Source organism: Podarcis melisellensis (genome assembly GCF_964234715.1).
Source record: "Podarcis melisellensis genome assembly, chromosome: 4".
Classification (NCBI taxonomy): Eukaryota; Metazoa; Chordata; class Lepidosauria; order Squamata; family Lacertidae; genus Podarcis; species Podarcis melisellensis.
In genome coordinates, this window is record NC_138531.1 from 90067234 (window position 1) to 90091325 (window position 24092).

At 45.7% G+C, this 24092-nt stretch overlaps 2 protein-coding genes and 1 long non-coding RNA gene across 4 annotated transcripts in view; 1 reads left to right on the top strand and 2 right to left on the bottom strand.

Moving 5' to 3' along the window:
- LOC309369104 (N-acetylated-alpha-linked acidic dipeptidase 2-like) overlaps window positions 1–2591 on the bottom strand; it is a 34366-nt gene extending 31775 nt beyond the window's left edge. The window contains exon 1 of the mRNA XM_081909775.1: window positions 2327–2591. Within this exon, the coding sequence (XP_081765901.1) occupies window positions 2327–2408 (82 nt within the window). The 5' untranslated portion in view covers window positions 2409–2591. The remainder of the gene's footprint in view (window positions 1–2326) is intronic.
- Window positions 1–24092, top strand: part of LOC309369453 — a 370754-nt gene that overhangs the window by 248178 nt on the left and 98484 nt on the right. The window lies entirely within an intron of this gene.
- Window positions 6423–24092, bottom strand: part of LOC309369103 (glutamate carboxypeptidase 2-like) — a 55256-nt gene continuing 37586 nt past the window's right edge. For both annotated transcript variants that reach the window (XM_081909773.1, XM_081909774.1), the window contains exons 11-19: window positions 21262–21344; window positions 20177–20240; window positions 17672–17739; window positions 15227–15318; window positions 13734–13824; window positions 10561–10825; window positions 9214–9295; window positions 8839–8931; window positions 6423–7837 (exon numbers count right to left, since the gene is read on the bottom strand). In XM_081909773.1, coding sequence (XP_081765899.1) covers window positions 7648–7837; window positions 8839–8931; window positions 9214–9295; window positions 10561–10825; window positions 13734–13824; window positions 15227–15318; window positions 17672–17739; window positions 20177–20240; window positions 21262–21344 — 1028 coding nt within the window. In that variant the 3' untranslated portion in view covers window positions 6423–7647. The remainder of the gene's footprint in view (window positions 7838–8838; window positions 8932–9213; window positions 9296–10560; window positions 10826–13733; window positions 13825–15226; window positions 15319–17671; window positions 17740–20176; window positions 20241–21261; window positions 21345–24092) is intronic.

The window sequence follows — 24092 nt, forward strand, 5'->3', positions numbered from 1 at the left end:
TTACTTGCGCATTACTTCACTGGTTTCAAAATGTGATAAGCCAATGCTGGGCTGCTCCTTCTGCTGAGTGGAGCCTGGGGTATCTGCCACAAAGTCCTGTTCAGAGAACACCACTGCTAGAAAGCTACAGGCCTCCCTCCTTTAGAAAAACCCTCAGCAGCATAAAGCAAAAACAGAAGTTTTGGATGATCGGGGTGGGATGAGGGGGGTGAAGAACCAGAATGACATGATGTCTTTGCTAAGGAAATAAAAGCCCCCACTGTCAGCTTATCAGGGTTTTTTATCGCCTCTTTTCATCTTCATGACCAACATAACACAGAGCTTTCCAAATTACTCCTTTTGTGTATTTGTGAGCAGAGGGAAGGGGGAAAAACAACAATTGCAACAATCGTGCCTTAACAGACTTGCTTCCTTTACCGGGAAGGGTTATGTAAGTGTTCAGTCTCAGCAAAAGGCCTGTCTGTCTTAAGAGTTGGGCTGTTTCAAAGCTTCACCTCTATCCTCCCCCATAAAGAGAACTGTTTAAAAAAAGCATAAAGATGCATTGAGCCGAAACAGTCTCACTGCTACAGAACACAGGGAGCCCAGCTTATCGTTTTGGCCAATTCATCTAAGCCAATATTGTCTGCTCTGGCTGGTAGCAGTTCCCCAAGGTCTCAGGTCTTTCTCATTAGTCCTTCTAACAGGGAACTCAGGTGCCGACAGGACTGGAGCCAAAACAGAGTTGTCCAGTGTATTCAAGGCATCTCCTGAAACTCAAGGGTCGCACACAAAATAGGAGACTACTCTAATATGCTTAATATCCACAGAATATTGACTATCAGTTGGAAAACAAACAAACAGGAAACCAGGATTGGGGAGGATTGGGATAACCTGTTTGGAATGAATGGCTGCTCTCAACAGGAGCACTCCTCTTCAGAGGGAAGATGCGCTGCAACACTCTGTTGCAGTCACACTCATCACCTGTCAACAATTTATTTTATTTTATTTTTTAAAGCCACGAGGCTTTACATGAGGCTTGCTTTCTGATGCCCTATAAATACGTTAGAAACGGGAAATTTGAGAATGTGGTGCCAGAAACATATTGATTGCTCTGTTATTATTTAGGTCCTAGATGATAAAATTGGTGTTCTTCCTTTGTAATTGGTTGTGCCGCTTTGGAAGAATAAAGGGCATCTGATTACCCAAGCATCATCATAGCTTGGATGGGCGATGGGCATGGAAGGTTTAAGGGATGGGCTTTCTCAATAACATCACCCGCTGAAGGGTCCAGCAGGTTTGCCAAAAACCCTGTGCCTTGGTGGGGAGAGGTTCCGCATCCAAAGGGTGCCTGTGACAAGGTCAGTACATAACAGGAATACAAAAAGTCTTGGTCCAGTATACTTGAAGGAGCGTCTGCACCTCCATCGTTCTACCCGGACACAGGTCCAGTGCCGAGGGCCTTCTGGCGGTTCCCTCGCTGCGAGAAGTCAAGTTACAGGGAACCAGGCAGAGGGCCTTCTCGGTAGTTGTGACCGCCCAGTAGAACGCCCTCCCACCAGATGTCAAAGAGAAAAATAACTACCAAACTTTTAGAAGATATCTGAAGGCAGCCCTGTTTAGGGAAGCTTTTGATGTTTAATAGGTTATTGTATTTTAGTGTTTTGTTGGAAGCTGCCCAGAGTGGCTGGGGAAACCCAGCCAGATGGGCGGGAAGAAATTTATTATTATTATTATTATTATTATTGTTGTTGTTGTTGTTGTTGTTGTTGTTGTTGTTGTTGTTGTTGTTGTTGTTGTTGTTGTTGTTGTTGTTCGCTTCCAGCGAACGGCAGAGTCCGTTTGGAATGCCTGCGCTCAGCCTTGGAGCTTGTGCAAAGCGGGAGCAACGAGAGCGCCTCGGAGCATTTGCAAAGCGCTTGTCCCATGCAGCGTGGGTGCACAAGAAGCTGCCTTTAACTAGGTCGGAACTATTTGCCCCACACCCGCCGAAGTGTCAGACAGCAGAGATTTTCCCTTTCTGTTGTTGCTACCTGACCACCCCATCGCCACCTCTCCTCTCACTGTGCGCTGCGCCAAGTCAGGACTGGCCGCAGCAAACGCAGGATTTCAGACAGGTCCCTCCCTGGAGATGCCGGGGATCGAGCCCGCGACCTTCTTGCTCTAACCACTGAGCCGTAGCCCTTCCCCATATCCGTGCGCTCAGGGAAGCCCGTCTGGCTGCTTTGACGCGCGCGAAGCCCAGCTCTGATTTCCGCCTCGCCCACCCCACCTCGCGCGCCCTGTTCCAAGTAGGGGGCTGCCCCCTTTCCCGGAGCCCACAAGCCAGGATCGTCTCTCGACTCACCCACCAAGAGCCCCAGCAGGAAGATCGCCAGGAGAGCCACGAAGCCCAGCCAGCTGCAGATAGCCACCTTCCTCCTGGCCATGGCGCGTCCCGGAGCGAAAGGAGGCTTACTCAGGACGGGACGGGCTTTCGCAACCCTCCTGGGAGAGGATCCGAGCCGTCCCTCCTTCCACTGTGAGATCTTTCTCACGTCGAGAGAAAGGGGGCAGGGGAGAGTTGAGCCGAGGTTGCTGGAGGGGCGCTCCAGGCCAGGAGGGGGCTCCTGTGTGGGCACTGGACGTCTCCTGCCGGCAAGACGCAAAGGTTCCCTCCTTCAGAAGTTTGCAAAACTGCCATTAAAAAAGAAAACAAGGAAAGATCAAGATGTTTTTCTCTTTTCCACCCCCCCCCCCTCTGTACTTAATTACACTGCCCTGGGATCTTTGGATAAAGGGCTGTATAGGAATCAGATAAATAATAATTAGAGGGTTGTGGTTTGTCTTAATGATTACTCTCAGACTCCACACCTGCAAAGCAGGGCTTGTTTTGAGGGAGTTTTGAGTTTGTTTTGCAGTGGCTGGGCCTGGGACATCTGTGGCGGATAATCAGGGAGAGAGGGTCCCCAAGCATGTGCAAAGTGCCTTTCCATTGCACCGCTTGAGTGTGGGGCTTCCTTCAACTCTCTCTCTCTTTGGAAGGAAACTTTCAATGGGGACAAATGTCAGGTTCTGCATTCAGGCAGGGAGAACCAGCTGCAGAAATACAAGATACAACTGGCCTGCAAGGGGCAAACTAATTGGAAACAAAGTCTTATGAGGAACAGTTGAGGGAGTTGGGTATATTTGGCCTGGAAAAAAGGAGACTGGAGGGGAGATGGCCATCTTCAAATATCTTAAGGCAGGTGTGATGGCCTGGGATTCGGACTCAGGTGCTGATCCTGAGGGATCCCAGCCTGCACAGGATTCCCTGCCTCCAGAACCAGCTGGGTCATGAGCCCGAAGGGTCCTCGCCTATGCTGGATCCTCAGGTGCAGGCACCAGCTGAGTTTGCTCTGGCTCCTGAGGGGATGGAGGACCCATTGCCTGCAGGTGCTCCACTCTCAGCCCCATCAGGGGAAGCTGAGGTTGCCTCTGGGTCCAGTAACTCTCCAGCCTCTCCTCAGCTGCAGAGGCTCAGGGCAGAGAGGCAGAGGGAACTAAGTTCCCACAGGAGGATTGCTCGCCTCCAGGACAGGAGAGGCGAGTCACCAGAGGATCAGGGCCGCCCTATGCCTTGGGGCAGATAAAAGCCAGCCTGCCCCAGTCCCAAGTTGCGGGAGCAACATTGTTGGTTGCTAGTTCCTGCCTGAACTCTGTCCTGTTTTTCTGCCAGAGCTCCTGACCCGTCCTGGCTCTCTGCTTGCTTTCCTGTTGCTGACTTCACCCGACTCCCTGCCCTGCACCCAGCTTCAGCTACTACGGACTGCCTCCATTTGCACCTTTGACCATGGACCAGACTTGGACCTCACCTCTTGGGTACCCCATAGTACCAGCACAGCAGGCTTCCTCAAACTCAGCCCTCCAGATGTTTTGAGACTACAATTCCCACCATCCTTGACCACTGGTCCTGCTAGCTAGGGATCATGGGAGTTGTAGGCCAAAAACATCTGGAGGGCCAAGTTTGAGGAAGCCTGTCTTAAAGGCTGTCACGTGGAAGGTGGACAAAGCTTGTTTTCTTCTGCTCCGGAGGGTAGGACTTGAACCAATGGCTTTGAGTTACAAGAACTAGGTCTTCCTTTGTCCCTTCTTCCCTTCTTAGGTTCTGCCTCAGGTTCCAAGATGTTTTGGACCAGCCGTGGTCCCAGGTTCTATCCTTGTCAAGGCCAAGTATGTACAAATTTTAGTTTATGAAGGAGGCCTGTTCAGTGGTTTAGCAGTCAAGTCCTCTTCTTGAGGAACTCTGGGAATTGTAACTTTGTGAGGGGAGCAGGAGTCTCCTAACTACTCTCAGCAGCTTTAGCAAGCTACACTTTCTCAGGATTCTTTGGGGTGGGGGGGCCAGCCATGGCTGTTTAAAGTGGGATGATACCGCTTTAAATGTATAGTGCGGATGGGCCTTGATCTCTGTGTTCTACCATTTCTCTCAGTTTGACCCGTGAGGTCTTTTATCCAAGCTATGTCCACCCGACCTACACCTGATGTTGGAAACGATATCAGGTACGAGGCAGGCAAAGACAGGCATTGGACAAGTCACATCTGATGTGGAAAATGAAATCTCTTGAGATATATTATTAGCCTTTAACAGTCGCTGTGACAGGACCAAGAAGCAAGGCCCACTTGTACCCGTTTCCCTGAAATATACTCGGAGCCGAGAGTGGATTTCATGCTTTTTATTCAGCTCATAGTGGTGGGGAGGAATGAAAGTTCCCCCAGAATGTCTGCTTTATATACATTATTTACACAATGGGCCCCACGTGATTGGCTAATTCTGGGATTCTCCTGTAGGCCAATCAGGTTGTGGATTCACTTCCATCTCAAGCTGGATTGGGTGGCTCCTGTGGACCAATCAGACTGCTGCATTCTGGATCCTATTGTTCTAGGACCAATCAGACTGCTGCATTCTGAATCCTATTGTTCTAGGACCAATCAGACTGTTGCCTTTTGGATTCTATTCAACTCAGTACATAACATTCCCCCCTCCTCTAGGAGCTTTGCAGCAGGGAGTACATTGGGAGAAACATTAAACCCTTCCCCTCCCAACACCATGACTGCAGATAAGAGTTAAAAAGAGAGATTGGAAGAGCCAATCGGATTTCCTGTGCTGTATGTAGTTTGGCTGGAGACAAAGATTAATCTGTGCAAGAAAGAACAGAAAGAAAAAGCCTGATGAAGTGGCGTTTATTTCTCTCCTAACACCCATATGCCAAGAAAATACTATCAAGAAAATATGAATAATACTCTTCCAAAATCTCTGAAACATATGTTCCTCCCACCCCCAGGGGCAAATTGTGTAGGTGTCCCATTTGCTGCTCTTGTTTTAAAAGCTGTCCTCTTTGTAGCCACAGCAAATAAATATCTTCTGCTGCTTCCTTTAGTTACTTTTTGTACTAGCTGAATCAGGTATTTTGGATGCCCAGTTGCAGCTTTAAGTCATGTTGCAGATGAACTTCTCCACATGTCATTTCCATTAAGCATCCCCATTGAATAGGGGTGGCCATGTCCAAGCTTGCTTTCAATCCTGCTACAGAGCCACTGCCAGTCAGCTAATGGCCCGACTCAACATAAGGCAGCTGAGACTTTGCTTGATGCTCCTTGGCTGTGATTCTGCTGCAGTTGTTCTTTCCTTCAAGATACAAGCTGTATCAGTTGCTTTCAGCTATCCTACTGATTTCTCAAAACCTAGCTGTCCTCGAGGTTTGTCATTATGGCCTTTGAGGGCATCTTGTGATGCCCTCGTCAAAACACGGACAAATCCGAGGTGCCCCTGCTTCAACAAATCTCGCCAAAGATACGTCTAACCAGATGGGATGCCACCTCCACAAAGCATAGCTGTGAAAGCAACATGTATTATTAGCAGTGTTATGTAAGCCTTTAGGTGGTGATGTTAGGAAAGCTTCACTCCACGAAAAGCAGAAGATGCGTAGCCATAAATGTTTTATCAGAATTGGGGCTCAGGATCCATATTTCAAGGATGAGGGATGAGAAGTTGACATGATAGCGGAAAGTCTGTCCTTGTTCATCCCTCTGACCATTTCTGCAGCTGGTGTGGTGTAGTGGTTAGAGTATCAGAACAGGACTTGGGAGACCTGGGTTCAAAAATCCACTACTCTTACTGGCTGACCTTGAGTACGTCACAGATTGACCTGCCTCTATCTGAAGTCCTGTATGGTTGAAGTCCAATTTAAAGATACAGGACTACAGAGGAGAGCTCCAGGGTCTTGCAGTTGCCCATCAGCAGCTAGCAGAGGTCACCTGGTTGCTCTTCCCAAAGGGGGTAAGGTGTATTCCATATTAATAATAGCAATTATTTTCTCATCAATGGATCAGCAACCTTCTCATCCTGTAACAGGTCAGGTTTAAGTTTAAAGCATTTCCTCTGTAAACCAACATCCTGGGAGAACAATATGCCACACTCGGCAATCTTTTTACAGGGAACTTTATTTTGATTTGTAAAGGCACAAAAGCAAAACCAATTTCTAAAGGGAGGCTCTGTTGATGGGGAAACTGAGTACAGCAACTGCATCTGTGGTTTTTCAGTGTATGTTCCAGAAGGTATTGAGCTTCAGATCATTTGCTTTCCAAACCCAATAGGGGCCCCCAGGGCCACATCTGTCTGTGGGGCCACTCCTATGTGCAATGCTCCCCTCCCCACATGGACTTCCATGGTGACAGCACTCCAGGCAGCCCCATAACTTAATTTTATTTAAATTTCCAGCATTTAAGTTTCACACAGTGCCCCAGAATAGCCAATGTAGACTTGTTCTGTGGCATTGTGGGAAATTTAAAATGGCATCTAGCATGTGCTCACCACCAGTGAGAATAACAACCATGATGGGACTTTTCAGCTTCTAAGTTCTAAAAGTAGATATCCAAAAGTTCTGTAGCTCATTCACCCTCCTTTCCATAGAACTTTTGTTCGATGTTGGGTTTGGTTGCATACAAGTTTGTAAAGATGCACCCAAAACTTTGGGGTTCAATTTGATAATAAAGCCATGGAATTTAAAAGTAAGTTTTAAAATAAAGCCCAAATTTAAATCCTTTGCAAAGTGACTCATATTGAATGTAATGTGTGAACACCCCTCATGCCTTCAAGGGAACTGAGATCCATCAACACATTGGTGTGCCATCAGATCACATCCTTGGGGATCTGGAAGGTGGCCGTTCTTCTGCACCAAGGTCCGCACCAATTGAACTACTTGTTTGTTTTTCCATCAAGAAATTGGCTTTGATGGCCCTCAAAACCTCAACGCAGGGAAGGCAATGAAAGACACGCCTGTAAAAATTGGGTTGTGATGGTGTGAATAGCTTGGATTTCTCTTTCGGTGTTAAGTCCTCTGAGCTGAAAACCTATATGGTTATCCATGATTAAGTGCCCACTGAAATCCCTGGGATTTATGAGTGTACAACCTATGTGCACAGTAATGTTCAATGCCTGTGTTGTCTGTGTGCACAATGGTTGAGCTGAACAAATCAACAAGGGCGCACTCTTTCACACAATCACTTGTACATGGGTAAAGGCAGCTTGTAGCTGTGTTCAGTGCAACATGTGAACAAACCTCCCCAAGGAAAGTCTCTACGGCCACCAAGTTCCAAACTCAGCAGGACTTTGGCAAGTAGAGCCAGTTCCTTGGACCCTCTAGGAATTCACACTGTTTCTTTCAGAGTCCCAGCTGCGGCGGTGACTGTGAAGGCTGCAATGGAGATCTGTCTCTTAACTTCCTCCCAGGCCTTCTGCTGGTCCTCTGCGTTGACAATGTCAAACAGGGCATCGTAGATACCAGGAAAGGACACTCCAGCATACTTGTTGTGGCTGTTCGGAGCAAAGATGATGTGTCTGGAAACACAAGCAGCCATATTTAAAAAGCAGAGCTCATGGTAACCAGTGGCGTAGCGTGGGGGGTCAGGGGGGCCCGGCCGCACCAGGCACAACATCTGAGGGTTAGGGTTAGGGGGCGCAAATCCACGGGTTAGGGGGCGCAAATTACTTGCCTTGCCCCGGGTGCTGACAACCCACGCTACGCCACTGATGGTAACATCTGGGGAGGTTGTGCCTGGTGAGGAACCTTAACCCACCCTACTGGAATTTTTCAGGGACTCAAGTCCTATCTTTCAATATCCATCCCATTGTTCCTTTTTGTCAGGAGTGGGGAATTTCTTTCTGCCATGGACCAGAGGCAAAAGTGTTTTTCTTGTCTCTGATAGATGCACCTCACACTTAGGAAGACAGGAAGGGTGATTTATACCAGGTCTGACTCCAACATCAGCCGAAGAAGGAAAGGTGGAAAGAACACTTGTTTTTCCTTCTCAAGGCAGTTGGAGAACCATCACTCCCGCCACCATTGCTGGCCCCAGTAAGTGAGGTTCGAAGGGAAAAGGGGATGGATTAGGATAGGTAGGAGGAAGGGAGTTGAGGGGTTTGGGGGCAGAAGCTCAGGTCACATTTGGAAATGCTTGGAAATCAAATGAGCCATTTCCCAATTATGATTTGGTTTTGGCATTTGGGTTATTTACATGCCATTGTAACATAGGCTGGTGTTTGAGGCTCCCCATCACTTGTTAAACACTTTAAAACCACGAGATAAATGTCTCTGTATGTGAGACAAACTGCATCCAACTCAGAAGTAGTTTTTGTTCTTTTTTTTGTAATGAAAGGGGTGGAGAATCTAAAAACTTTTAAGGAAGGGAATGTAGGGGTGATAAATGATAGAATTGTAGACTTGGAAAGGATCCCGAGGGTCATCTAGTCCAACATTCCGCAATGCAGGAATCTTTTGCTGAAAGTCGATCCCAGAACCTGGAGATTAAGAATCTCATAAAGAGCATATGTTTTCTTACCTATAGAACGGCCTGCCAGGTAATCCAAGGGGATCGATAAATGCTCTTTCCAGAAACATCAGCTGATCGTTCCAAGATCTCACTGCGATAGGGCTGCAAATCAGACCACAGGGACACAAAAAATCATCAAAGCTGCTCCAACAGAGTCATTCGGCGCTGCCCTTTGGGAGCCAACACAAAAGCTGATATTCTCAAATGCACACAGGTCTATTCAACAGCTTCTTGGAAGTTGAGCCCTGGACTTTCCTAGCTAGACCCTCCCTGTCCACTGAGGGGATGTCTCTCTTTAGCATGCATTTATAAGCAGACCTCAGCTTGAAGAATTCTGCCCCTGGACCGAACAGGCCAGGTGTCTAATAATTCTAGGCGACTTACTTATTGATGTCCAGTAGTTGAGATCTCTTGTGAAAGTCACTGGCAGATTCTGAAAACTTCCTCACTGCATCAAGGAGAGAACCTGGGACAGCAAAGAGGGGGGAAAAGCTCATCATTGGATTTTGTGAATCTTGTCTTTTTAGGAGTCCCACTTTGCAACCTTCCTCTGGAGACTTTCCAAGGTCCCTCTATGAGTCTTTGCTGCAAGATCCCTGCATTGCAGCAAGGCAAAGGTGGGCAGAAGGTTTACCTGGTAGATCCTTGGGTGATTTTGCCGTTGTCAGCAATGGACTTTGACCACGGCAATAAACAAAATTACTTTCCCCATCTAAATCAGGCTGCTGAAATAAAGTAAAGTAACCAGGTCGTGTGAAAGGACTGCAAGTTCAGTTCAGTTAGGGTAATGAAAACAAATCCCTAGGCTCAGAGTGTGCTCAGTGCCACCCGGTTCATTAATTCTGCTCAGAGATCTGCACTGGGTGCTGATTTGTTTCTGGGACAAGTACAAAATGTTACTATTAGCATGTAAGGACCATAACAGCTTGGGACCATTTGGACGGCAGGATGTCCTTACCCCATCCATGTTCTCTGAACCCCTTTGATCTGTGGAACTGGCACAGTTACAGATGCACCCCATACACTGTTCTGCACTTGGAAGAAATCCCTCTGCGACAACACTTTGGAACTCCCTGCCTATTGATATCTGAGGGGGGTTTTCTTGTACACTTTTGTGTGCCTGTTTAAAAACGTTTTATTTAGGCAAGCCTATCCAGTCATGCAGACTACTGGCAGGTGTTTTAACCTTTTTGCTCAGTGTTGATTTTAATTATTTTTGTATGTTTTCAACAGCCTTTTTTAAAATGTCTTTTATTTATCATTTTAATTGTTTGTGCCCCCCCCCCAATCTGCTTAGATGATGATGATGATAATGATAATAATAATAATAATAATAATAATAATAATAATAATAATAATATATTTATACCCTGCCCATCTGGCTGGGTTTCCCCAGCCACTCTTAGAGGTCTTCTTACAATCAAGTTAGTATACAAATGTTGTTAAATGAGAAAATAAAATAAAATTCTAACGGAATGTCTTTAGCCTCTTGGGGCTCTGGTAGGAGGAAAACACGGATAGCCAACATGATGAATAATGTGGTTTGCTACGGGTTTTGTTGGGCTCCACCTTCCATCATCCCTGACCATCCATTGGTCCATGCTGGCCGGAACTGATGGGATATGTAGTCCCCAACATCTAATTGTTAGCTATCCCTGGAACAAATGACCTCCAAGATTGTTTCCAACCCTGCTGTTCTCTGATTCTTGTCTTATGCCTGGTAGCACATACCTAACGACACGTTGTACGTCACCAGGGCTTCCTGGTGTTTCAGGGTCATGTTGTGAATGATGTTCGCATAACGGCTGAGTGCCTTGGCGTAATCCCGGCAGTCGAAAGGAAGGACGATGGAATCGGCCAGTTCAAACACCATTCCTCCACGCACCTGAGCCACAGCAAGGTGGTTCTTAAAAGTGGGGTCATAAAATTGCTCCACGATCTCGTAGGTCTCATAGACGCTGTGATAAACAGGGTAGCTACTGTATTTGTCCACCCTCTGAAAAGTAAGAAGTGGACACATTCAGAGTGCATTTTCACATCTCATTGGTTTTTATGCGCAGCCAAAAATACCTTACAACAGGCTTCCTCGACCTCGGCCCTCCAGATGTTTTGAGACTACAATTCCCATCATCCCTGACCACTGGTCCTGCTAGCTAGGGATCATGGGAGTTGTAGGTCAAAAACATCTGGAGGGCCGAGGTTGAGGTTGAGCTGGGTTGGGTGAAATGTGTAGCCACCCAAACTTTGCAAACTCTTGGCAGCCACTGCCACATCAGCTGCCTGCTCACTCATGGCAGGATCAGGAGGTGCTGTGGTGGGAGATAGATCAAGCCCCATGCTGGCCAGCACTGGCTGTGAGATCAGCTCAGGATCCAGGGGATATGGGTCAGCTCAGCTTTGCCTCACTGTCAGGGACTGGACATCGGAGGAGGAAAGTTGGAGACCGCCTCCCCCTTTTCCTGAACCTTCCCAAGAAGAGGAGGACAGTATAGATTTAAAACAGTGGCTTGAGGAGGGTCACAGCTCAGAGATAGAAGAGGGGCAAAGCTGGGAAATAATGGCACCACGCCAAGCCCGGAAGTACCGGAACAGGTTACTTCCGGGGTTTGGTGCTCATGCATGCGCAGAAGCACTAAATCACACTTTGCGCATGCACAGAAGTGCCGAATTGTGACCAGCACGTGCACAGACGCGGCGCTGTGGGTTGCGAACACTGCAGGTTGCGAACGTGCGTCCTGCACGGATCACATTCACAACCTGTGCGTCCACTGTATATATATATATATATAAAAATGTCCAGTAGCACCTTAGAGACCAACTAAGTTTGTTCTTGGTATAAACTATCGTGTGCATGCACACGTCTTCAGATAGATGCACACGAAAGCTTATACCAAGAACAAACTTAGTTGGTCTCTAAGGTGCTACTAGACATTTGTTTATTTTCTTATATATTTCGACTGCGTCAGACTAACACCGGTACCTACATTATCACTAGAGAGCATTCCAGACCCGCCTTCTACCAGAACACAGCGAGCAGTGAAAGTAGGAGAACAAAGGGCTAAGAGGCAATTCGCCTTAAGCAGACACCGTAAAATGGGTGGCGCTGTTGACGACTGAGAAGGGAAGGGGGAAGAAGATTACCCGGAGCAATGCCATTACCCCAAGAGGCGTATACTGAATAAAGACTTTGGTAAGAGCTTCTTGTTTATGTATTACTGGCAGCCTGCCGTGAGGAGGGGGGGGGTCAGATTCCCTGAAGCCTGACACTCACTCTTAGAATGTCATGCTTGGGATCTGCTTGTATATATTCTGCTGGTCGACTTCCTGCCTGCCTGTACATTCAGGTATGGAATTCAGGGTTTCCAAGTTGCATGACCCAACTGGACATAGTTAGGATCCTAGCTATGTCTCCCTGTCTTTGGTACTGCCGTGCAATGCCTCCAGAACACCCCTTTTGGGGGAACCTCACTGGCTTCAGCTCAGCTGGCTGAGACCCATCTAAGCTGCAATGAGTATATTATGCTGAGCTGGGCTTAGTTACATTCTTAAGAATGTAAGAACACCCCTGCTGGGTCAGGTCAATGGCCCACCTAGTCCAGCATCCTGTTTCCACAGTGGCCAACCAGAAACCCATAAGCAGGATTTGACCCCAAGGGCGCTTTTCTCTCCTGTCTTTTGCAGCAACTGGCTTAACTCTCTGGCTGAGCCGAGCTGAGCCAGGGATTGGCTGATTGAGCCAAAGATGCAATGAATCCTAAACTGCTCATCCTGACACATCTTGTCATAGGATCTCCTCCTTAGTGTAGCCTTTATAGATTTGGGAGGAGGACGGAGGCAAAAGCAGAATAGCTTTCCTCTACCTGTCAGTGGTTTTGAATTATGGTGCTGGAGGAGACTCTGGAGAGTCCCGTGAACTGCAAGAAGATCAAACCTCTCCATTCTGAAGGAATGGAGTGCTCACTGGAAGGACAGATCCTGAAGCTGAGGCTCCAATACTTTGGCCCCCTCATGAGAAGAGAAGACTCCCTGGAAAAGACCCTGATGTTGGGAAAGATGGAGGGCACAAGGAGAAGGGGATGATACAGGACAAGATGGTTGGACAGTGTTCTCAAAGCTACCAGCATGAGTTTGACCAAACTGCAGGAGGCAATGGAAGACAGGAGTGCCTGGCGTGCTCTGGTCCATGGGGTCACGAAGAATCAGACACAAGTAAACGACTAAACAACAACAACCTGTCAGTGGCTTCCGCCCTGTGAATCTGAATGAGTGCCAGCCTCCATTGGTCTTAAATAATCTTTGGAGTCGGTTTTAGTCTTACAGAACTCCACAGCCTTTTGCTTCCAGTGCATTTTGCCAGGTTAACTTGGCGTCTACAATAAATCTGCAGTGCCTGGAGACCAGGGGTGCCAGCTTGAATAAAATATTGAGGGAGGGGGCACGTAATCACTCACAAGATGCACACTATTCAAATGGCAGTGCTCACCAGCCCCTCAAATATTTTACCAGGCGGGCTGAAGGGACCTCGGCCCCTAGGAATTGGCTCCTATGCTGGAGACAGACAGTCAGGTTGTGAATCCACAGTGCTGACCAGAGAAGGAATGACGGCTGGGAGGAGTACAGAGAGATGAAATGTCATGGTGCATCTGCAGCAGCAAAACCAGACGCTTTCATCTGCCCCAGCTGCAACAAAACATGTCTCTCCCCTATCCGTCTCTCCAGCCACAGCAGGCGCTGCAACCTTCCAACAGTTTGACTTCACCCCCAAATGGCGCACTCCTCCATCGTCTTCCCAGATAGACATATGCCAACAACAATAAACCACAGTGAGCTTTTAAAGGGATTTATATCCAAATCCCCCAGGATGCTTATTTCAAGATGCTGTGGAAGTAACAGAACAGGCTTACCCAGTTTTTAGTGTATCGAGCTCTTCCGGAAGCGATGCCCAACCTCTGGAAAAAGACTTCAAAATCATTGCCGGAACCCAGCTTGTTAATCCTTTTGTGAAATGGAAAAAAAAAAGACAGGAGAGAGGGCAAACACTGCCATAAAACTGTTGTTTTCAAAGCAACACACTGCACACACTCATCTTTTTTATGGGTTATTGTCTAGCTTTCATTGTAACACATTGCTGGTTTTTTTTTTTCTAATTTTATGTTATGCTTTTAAAATTCAGCTATTGTCTCTGCCTCCCAAAGGCTTGCATGGCTGTTTGTTGCAGCAGCAGCAGCCCTGGCTACAAGCTCCCCAGGTGAACGGTGCCTCTGGGGCTGGCCAGGGGGTGTTTCCCAGGCCCCTGTGGGGCAGTGTGAGGAGGCACCTCTCTTTGGGGCAGGTGGGGGGGGCAGCTCAGAGACCAGAGGCGTCAGCTGCAGCTGCCCAGAGGACACTCAATGAGAGGGGGAAAGAGAGGAGGCTGGGGGAACACTCCACAAGGGATGGTGACTTAGTAGTAGTAATAAATACTACTGCTAATAATAATAATAATAATAATAATAATAATAATAATAATACTCCATCCATCTGGCTGGGTTGCCACTAAGAGACTCTTTACATAGTAAAGAGTTAAAAGTATCTGAAGAATTGTGCATGCATACGAAAGCTCATACCAATAACTAACTTAGTTGGTCTCCAAGGTGCTACTGGAAGGAATTTTTAAATTTTGTTTTACATAAAGGTAAAGGGACCCCTGGCCATTAGGTCCAGTCGTGGCCGACTCTGGGGTTGCGGCGCTCATCTCGCTTTATTGGCATACAGCTTCCGGGTCATGTGGCCAGCATGACTAAGCCGCTTCTGGCGAACCAGAGCAGTGCACGGCGCCAGACCGGTACCTATTTATCTACTTGCACTTTGAGGTGCTTTTGAACTGCTAGGTTGGCAGGAGCAGGGACCGAGCAACGGGAGCTCATCCCGTCGTGGGGATTTGAACCGCCGACCTTCTGATTCGCAAGTCCTAGGCTCTGTGGTTTAGACCACAGCGCCACCCGCGTCCCTTGTCTTACATAGTAAGTGACTAATAAATTGAAATAATAGTAACAAATGCATAACCCATCTTTCCTCCAAACAGCTCACGGTGGTGTACTTGGCTATCTCTGTTCTCACAACAACCCAGTGAGGTAGGCTGACTGGTCCAACAACACTAGTGAGGTTTCATGGCCAGGAAGGGATTTGAACTCTAGTGTCCCAGCTCCTAGTCCTACACTCTGACCACTACACCACACTGTCTCTCTAGGGAGATCCAGTGAAGGCCTATGAGGCACAGTTGTCCCATTTCTGCCCTGCTTGTTTTGCACTTCAGTCCTTGTGACACAACAGTTAAATGAAGAAACCCCACTTCTGGAAGGGACCACAGTCGTTTCCTCCGCCATCCCCTCTCCATCCCAATCCCCCTGGAATTTACCTGGGCACACCTTCCTGCTCCGTTGAGGGGTTTTTCTCATGCCAGCTTTCATAAAGAGATCTGCCTTCAAAGCCTTCATCGGGGCTTGGTATCTATTAAAACATAGTAAGTTTTGCAAACGTGAAAACGAAAGCGGTGGGCAACAAACAAGCTGCCCTCTTCCTATTCCATGGGAAACAAGAGACGGGATGCAGAAAGAACCTCCTCCTCCCCCCCCATCAGTTTTATTGCTTGCCTTCCCCCACCCCATTCCCAAAGGACCACAGAGCAGGTAGTGATATAAAAGAACAGGAATGCAATCACAAAACAGTAATTTGAAAAACAACCACCACATTAGCACCTGCCAATCAAAGACAGAACAGCAACAAAGTCGGAGACAACAATGGCTGTATCTCAAAGCAAATAAAAAAGTTTTCAGATTGCACTGATAGAGGCAGATGGTTTTTCTTTTGCCAAGCTGGGAGTTCCATAAATGTGTTCATTCATTCATTCATTTCCTACAAATTATACACCGCTTGGTTGTAAGTACAGTGGTACCTCGGGGTGTGAACAGGATGCGTTCCAGAGCCCCGTTCGCACCCTGAACGCTACCCGTGTCCACGCATGCGCAGGTCGCATTTTGCCGCTTCCGCGCATGCGCATGACGTCATTTTGACCATCTGCGCATGCGCACGCGGTGAAACCTGGAAGTAACACGCTCCGTTACTTCCGGGTCACCACGGAGTGCAACCCGAAAATACTTAACTTTAAGCACATTTATCCCGAGGTATAACCTGTAACCTCAAAACGGTCCACGAAAGATAAACCATTCATTGTGTTCATTCATTCATTCATTTCCTAATTTTTTTACACCGCTTGATTGTACGTAACCTCAAAGTGGCTTACGAAAGATAAAACAGTAAAATAAAGAAATATCGGTAACATGTGAGACTCTTAATCTCAGGGCTGTGGGTTTGAGCCCCACACTGAGCAAAAAGATACGTGAATTGTAGGGGCTTGGAGTAGACAACCTTTGTAGTCCCTTCAGCTGTACAATTCCATGATCCTATGACTTATAACCCTGCTTTAAAACATGCAAAAGTTAAAAACACTAAAACAGATTAAAATGACCTGGGCTTTCCAGGCCTCTGGATAGGCTGGTCTAAACGAGAATGGTTTTTAGCTAGCGCTGAAGAGAGTACAGAGAAGGGGACTGTTCAATTTCAATAGGCAGGGAGTTCCAACGTGGAGGCTCTGCCACACAAAAACGACAGCGTTCTCACAAATGCAGAGCAGGTTATTATGTAGCACTGTCAATTCCACCAATTGAAGCGGTCATGTGGTCACAGGCCATTTTGTAGATCAACTGGTTCCAAGCGTTAAGGGCTGTATATACGAAATGGCAGTCGAGTTTCCTGCGGACTGCTGTTTGTTCCAATTGAGTGCTAAAGAGAGGATTTTCCAGGGTAAAGTGATGGGACGAAGGCAAAAACGGCTCAGACCCATGCTTGCCAGGTGGAATTGCGGAGTAAGCAGAGAAGTGGCATGTGATTCTCTAAGTCTTTCTCGACTAATTTTGGGAAATGATATATAATGAGTTGAAAAAAATGTTTAAAATAACCTTTCCTAGAAAACCTGAAGCTTTCCTTTTAGGAATTCTAGGTGCCGGAATCTGAAGAGAGCAGAAAGGACTATTTATGTATGCGACCGCGGCTGCGCAGACGTTATTGGCCCAGAGATGGAAAGAAGATAAAGTCCCTACCAGAGAAGGGCAGATCAAGTTGCTGGATTATGCCAAAATGATTAAAATTACTGGAAGAATCAGAAATCAGGAAGACCAAAAATTTAATAAGGAATGGGGGGAATTTATAACTTATTTCAAAGACCATTGTAAACAGTTAAAATTGTTAGAAGGATTGGAATATGACTTGTAGTTTAATGGTGAATTTTGGATACAATGGAGAGATTTGGATTATTATAAAAGATACAGGAGGAAATGATTAATAAAAGGACCCACAAAAGGGAGAAGGGAAGTCCAAGAGATTCCTTGGAATCTTGTTTTTATATTGTATGTCAGACTATAAAATTTTTATCTGAAAAACCAAATAAACCAATTTTTTAAAAAATTGTCATTGAAGCCAAGCCATGTATGGGAGGAGTTTGAGGGTCTCAGGTGAGGCTCCCCAAAAAGGAATCATAGAATCATAGAGTTGGAAGAGACCACAAGGGCCATCGAGTCCAACCCCCTGCCAAGCAGGAAACACCATCAGAGCACTCCTGACATATGGTTGTCAAGCCTCTGCTTAAAGACCTCCAAAGAAGGAGACTCCACCACACTCCTTGGCAGCAAATTCCACTGTCGAACAGCTCTTACTGTGGAAGAGTGGGATAGATATATAACAAATGAATAAATCTATTACGTTTCTTCTTAGAGTTCATTCCCCACTTCCTCTTTTTTTATTTTACCTCTTTAGTCAGATTGTATACCAGGCTATACATCAGCGGGGTGCAGTCAACTCGAAGTGTGTAGTTGCCTGAAAGGGAAGTAATATCAGTTAATTGCATTTGTATCACGCCTTTCCTCCGGGGGGGGCGAGCTCTCCTCCCCATGACTTGATCAAAGTCGCCCAGCGAGCGTCACAACCGGGTGGGGATTTGAACCCTGGTCTCCCGGATCATAGTCCATCACTCTAACCACTACGCCACATGGGTAGTTGCCACTCTACTGTCTTTTAGATAGCTCAGTTGATAGAGCACGAGGCTCTGAATCTTAGGGTCGTGGGTTTGAGCCACATGTTGGGCAACGGGGTCCTGCATTGCAGAAGGTTGGGCTGGAAGAATCTTCCAACTCTATGATTCTATTCTGTTAAATGGGGCCTGAATATGAAAATCATGAAGTTGCTTTAAACGTCTGTATGTGCATTTGTGCAACCAGTGGCAGAGTATGCACCAAACTCCACTAATGGAAGGCTCTTTAATCCAAGGGACCGCTTCCATAAACAGAAGGGAAAGGAGGGGATTCTAGCTGTCACCTTTTCCCTTTTCTTGCGAGGAATCCTATTCGGAATAAGGGAATTTCCCTTAAAAAAAGGGAAACGTTGACAGCTATGTATCTGCAATCCCTGTACCCCCTTAATCTGTTCCATAGGGTTGAGGGCCATTTGGAACTGTGGGAAGCAACAGAAATTTAAGACCTATTTTCTCCCAATCCCAGAAGCCCCCACTAGATCAAAGAGCAGAGGATACAACCCATCTATTTAAATTTCTGGTTTGAGTTTCTTTTTTTCCCAATTTTTTTCAATCAATTTTCCACATTTATAACAGAAATAACATACAAAACACACAAAAAAGAGAAACACATTACAATACTAAAGAAAAACAATAAAAACACTTATTACTTCTAAGACCTAATTTAACTTTCATTGTTTACTGACTTCCTCAAATCCTCCCTAACTGAATTTCATTGTATCACATTGTAACAGTTCTCCAAGATCATATTTCTAATAAAATTAACTCCTTCAATTTACTATCTTCTTCTCTTTTGAGTTTCACTGCATGATGTTGTATTTTCTGATGCATGCTGGCCTGAATGCTTTATTGGGTGGTATTCAATTAAGTTTTATTGAGATCAAACCCAGGACTCAGCTACATTAGCAAAGATACAGTGATTTGAATGCACTATGAACATGCAACACCTGGTGGCGCCAGAGAGCAGGAAATTTTAAAACGCGGCTTTCCATAGAGATTTCTTTCTTTTGTCATAACAATCTAATTTCCGACTTATTTACAGCGGTTTTCCCCCTGTGTCTAGATCCACCCCCAATGAAATTAATGGACCGAATATTCATTTTAGTGGAGGAACAGAAGTGCAAATGAGGTCGCTGTTGCATCACATTACACCCACTGGTGGGAATTAAATTTAGCATGTCGTGGTGGTATATTGATTTTTTTTAAAAAATCCACAGTTCCATAAAATGCATTGTAAAAGGGAAATTAGAAACCAGGAGAGAAGCACTAGCATTTTATAACCAGGAAAACTGAGACAGTAATCCCCATGTTTGAATACACCATAACATCGTGCCAGATTCAGCACAGCTCATTTTATGTCATTTCCCAAATTCTGCCCAAACAAGCAAATAATAATAATTTTTATTTATACCCCACCCTGCCCAGCCAAGGCCGGGCTCAGGGCGGCTAACAAGCAATAATAAAAACAGGTTGAATGAATACAACTTAAAAACAAGATTAAAATACAACATTAAAATATTGAAACATTAAAATATTAAAATGCAGCCTCATCACAGGAGGAGTAAGGAAAAAGAAAAAAGAAAGAGGGGGAGGGAATCAAAGGCCAGGCGGAACAACTCTGTCTTACAGGCCCTGCGGAAAGAAATCAGATCCTGCAGGGCCCTGGTCTCAGGAGGCAGACCATTCCACCAGGCTGGAGCCAGCGTTGAAAAGGCCCTGGCTCTGGCTGAAACTAATCTAACTTCCTTAGGGCCCGGGACTACTAGGGTGTTGCTATTTATGGACCTTGAGGCTCTCCATGGGGCATACCGGGAGAGGCGGTTGCGTAGGTACGAGGGTCCTAGGCCGTGATGGGCTTTAAAGGTCAAAACCAGCACCTTAAATCTGACCCTGTACCCCACCAGGAGCTAGTGCAGCTGGAAAAGCACTGGGTGAATATGCTCCCATGGCAGAGACCCCGTGAGGAACCTTGCTGCAGCATTCTGCACCCGCTGGAGTTTCTGGGACAGCTTCAAGGGCAGCCCCGTGTAGAGTGAATTACAGTAGTCAAGCCTGGAGGTGACCGTTGCATGGATCACTGTGGCCAGGTCGGGGCGGGAAAGGTATATGCAAACAAAACCTGTTCCCCAACTCAAGGACTACATGTTTATGAAGTTTAACCCCAAAAGACAACCCAGTGACCACACCCTTCTCATTCTCTATTAAAACTTGCATATTTTTTACCTTCTATGGAGGAATCAGCATTGATGTAGGCCACGCCACGCTCCTGCAGTATTTTGACATTTTCCTACAATGGTAATGAAGAAAATGTTTGTTCATGTTCATGCCTAAAATATTTCTCCATGGTGAAAATGATGTACAGATGAAATCAGCTAAAATGTACAAAACAAATAATAAATGCTGAAAATGTAAGGGAAAAGAAGGTACTTTTTAAAATATGTGGTGGGAATGTAAGAAAGTAAAAGACTTATGGGAAATGATTTATAATGAGATTTTTAAAATGTTGAAATATACATTTGTAAAAAAACCAGAAGCCCTTTTACTTGGTATAGTAGGTACAGAGATTCACAAGCATGATTAACAATTGTTTTTATATGTGACAACTGCAGCAAGAATACCATTAGCCCAATTTCCTCAGCATTTTCCTTATCACAAAAAAATCTGATCTTTTTAAGACGTGCGTTTCTTGTACAAGAGTTCCAAATCGGCTGTAACTATGCAGTCTGAACTGGGCACTACAGTGGTACCTTGGTTCTCAAACTTAATCCGTTTCACAAGTCTGTTCCAAAAACAAAGCGTTCCAAAACCAAGATGCGCTTTCCCATAGAAAGTAATGCAAAACAGATTAATCCGTTCCAGACTTTTAAAAACAACCCCTAAAACGGTGATTTAACATGAATTTTTCTATCTAACGAGACCATTGATCCATAAAATGAAAGCAACAAACAATATACTGCAGCCACACAATCAATCAATCAATCAGTAGCTGAACTGGGTTCCACACAGTCACAAAACAAACAAACAAAAAGAGCCGCAAAAGTGCAAAATAAATGGCAAAACCAGCCAGACCACAGCGTAACACTCAGTACAGAAGTGTGGCACTCAAAACAGAAACGTAACACTCAAAGCGGAGTAGGTTTGGCTTCCGGAAAAAGTTCGCAAACCAGAACACTTACTTCCGGGTTTGCAGTGTTTGGGTTCCAGGTTGTTTGAGTACCAAGGCATTTGAGAACCAAGGTACTACTGTGTGTGAAGGGATCCTACTCAGAGACAGCAAACACCTGGAAGTGTCCTTCCTATTGATTTACCTCAGCCCACTCTGTAGATCCTATCAACCCAAACTCCTCAGCATCCCAGCTGGCAAATATCACCGTTCTCCTAGGCCTCCATCCTGCAGTTGAGATATTGAGAGCATAATTACAAACACAATATATTTATTAAAAACCATTTCTAAACCACTCTAAAAACCTCCACAGCAGCGTATGCCACGCGAGATATAAAACCCACTATTGATTTAAAACAAAAATACAAAACGGAAACCATAAAACGAAAAACAAATAAAAGAAAACTAAAATAAAAGCACCTAAAACAGAAATTCGGGGGATTCATACATGAAACACAGGGTCCCGTCTTGCGGGTCAGGGATGGCCTAGGCAAAAGAAGAAGGCTTTACAAGACGTTTGAAGCAATGAACGGTTGCTGTGTCGTGTACAACAGAGGGAAGACATTCTGAAAGGGCATTCCACAGTATAGGGGCAACAGCAAAAAAATGGCCATTCTTGGGGTTCACAGCGGTGTGAGATTCTGTAGGGTGCGATGCCATGAATATAATTTCCCCGGAAATGATCTCACACCATAGCTGTCAACTTCTCCCTTCTCTTGCGAGGAATCCTATTCGGAATAAGGGAATTTCCCTTTAAAAAAGGAAAAGGTTGACAGCTATGCCAGGTCTATACAGTGGTCTTTCAAGTCACCTGGTCCTGAGTTCTTAAGGAAATTATATGTCAACTAGAAGACCTTGACAGCTGATCAAAAGCCAGGGAAAACTTGGCACAGGTGCAATATGTGTGTGTCTACGTCAGGGGTCAGCAAACTTTTTCAGCAGGGGGCTGGTCCACTGTCCCTCAGACCTTGGGGGGGGGGCTTAACTATATTTTTGGGGGAGGGGATGAATGAATTGCTATGCCCCACAAATAACCCAGAAATGCATTTTAAATAAAAGGACACATTCTACCCATGTAAAAACACGCTGATTCCCAGACCGTCCACGGACTGGATTTAGAAGATGATTGGGCCAGATCCGGCCCAATCCGGCCTTAGGTTGCCTACCCATGGTCTAGGTGTTTCAGACAACAGTCTGGCCGCTGCATTCTGTACCATCTCTCTCTCTCTCTCTCTCTCTCTCTCTCTCTCTCTCTCTCTCTCTCTCTCTCTCTCTCTCTCTCTCTTCTCTCTCTCTCTCTCTCTCTCTCTCTCTCTCTCTCTCTCTCTCTCACACACACACACACACAGAGCTCATCAGAGGATGAAGCTAGTGGTGAAAATAACCTTGAGGCAGGCCTTTTTCTGAGTGGGATCAGGACCAGAAGTTAACAAGAGGGACCTGCAAGAGAATGTTTCAATGTACGCTCCTTGATTTGTTGTAAGAGGGAATCCCATTCAGAGTTGTGTGTCTACCAACCGTGCCTTCATCCAGGATACTACAAGCTGCAAGGACTTCAAGCAGAGCTTTCCATCATCACATCCCCTGTTTTGGGTTTACTTGTTTTCCTCTCCAACTGACAGTCAGCGTTCTGTGGCTACTGAACAGGCTCGGTTTCAGTGGGCTAAGGCATTTTTTTTTCCAGAGGGGAACTTTTGCCCTTCTAAAGTGCCTTTGCGGATTTTTTTGTACTACTGCCAATCTCAGGGTCCCTCAGGCATGTTGATTCCTCCTCCTCCTCCTCCTATTATTATTATTATTATTATTATTATTATTATTATTATTCCGTCATATAACCACAGGTTTCAGCACAGTTCACAGGATAAAATCAGAATATAAAACCACAAAATACATAATCAAAACAACAACAACAACAACAACAACAACAACCCAATAACCTCCCCCCAACACATTATAAAAGGGCCATGTTGTCAGTGTCCCATTTTGGCTACATTCCTATCGGCACTCACAACCTGAGCTTGCTATCGACTGGAGTGATTTGTATCATGCTTCTTTATCCATTAAGATGGCGTATTCTTCTGCAAAATGTTATCCACACCAAACCGAGCAAGTCCTTTGCAGTTCTGACTTGGTCATTTAACAACAACAACAAGCCATTGTTCCTTAAAGCCTCTTCATCATCAATAAAACAATTCAAAGGCAAGACATTTACATGCACTGTTCTTTTCTGATTGTCAGTCCTTGTGGCTGCTTAAATCCCATTGATTTCAATCAGACCCGAGCAATCTCAGTGCATGCAGGATTGCCGCTGTTACAGGAAATAATGAAGAAAGACTGAAACCCTCTGGACTGCAAGAATTTTTGCTTCAATTTTTGTTTCGTTTTGGATTTTAGGAAGCTTCCTTATACCAAGGCAGACCATTGCTCCATCTACCCCAGCAGTGTCTGCACTGACTGGCAGCAGCTCTGTGGGATTTCAGGCAGGAGTATCTCCCAGCCCTACCTAGAGATGCTGTGATTTGAACCCAGGACCTTCTGCTCTGCTGCTGAGCTGTGGCCTTTCCTTGCAAAGGTTCTGCATGTTGCTACATTACATTGTATACTAGACAGATTGAAAGACACACAATAAAGTATAATATATATAAATATATATATATATATATATATATATATATATATATATATATATGCAGGTTTTGGTGTCCTCGGGTGTCTTCCCGTGTAAAAGTTGGGGTGTCTAGGCGACGTTTCGACGAGGTCTCACTCGTCATCTTCAGGCTGGTGCTTTCGGCTTCTTGTTACTGGACCAGAGCAGGATCTCAGTGTTTGAGTTCCTATAAATACTGTTGAGGGGGTGTGGTGTATAGCCTCCAATGTTCTGGGCAGAGAGGAAGTTCCCAGGCTAGTGTGCCTTTTCTTCTTTTGTTCCTTAATTACTTGAGGGATATCTTGAGTGATTTCTTGAGTGATATCCTG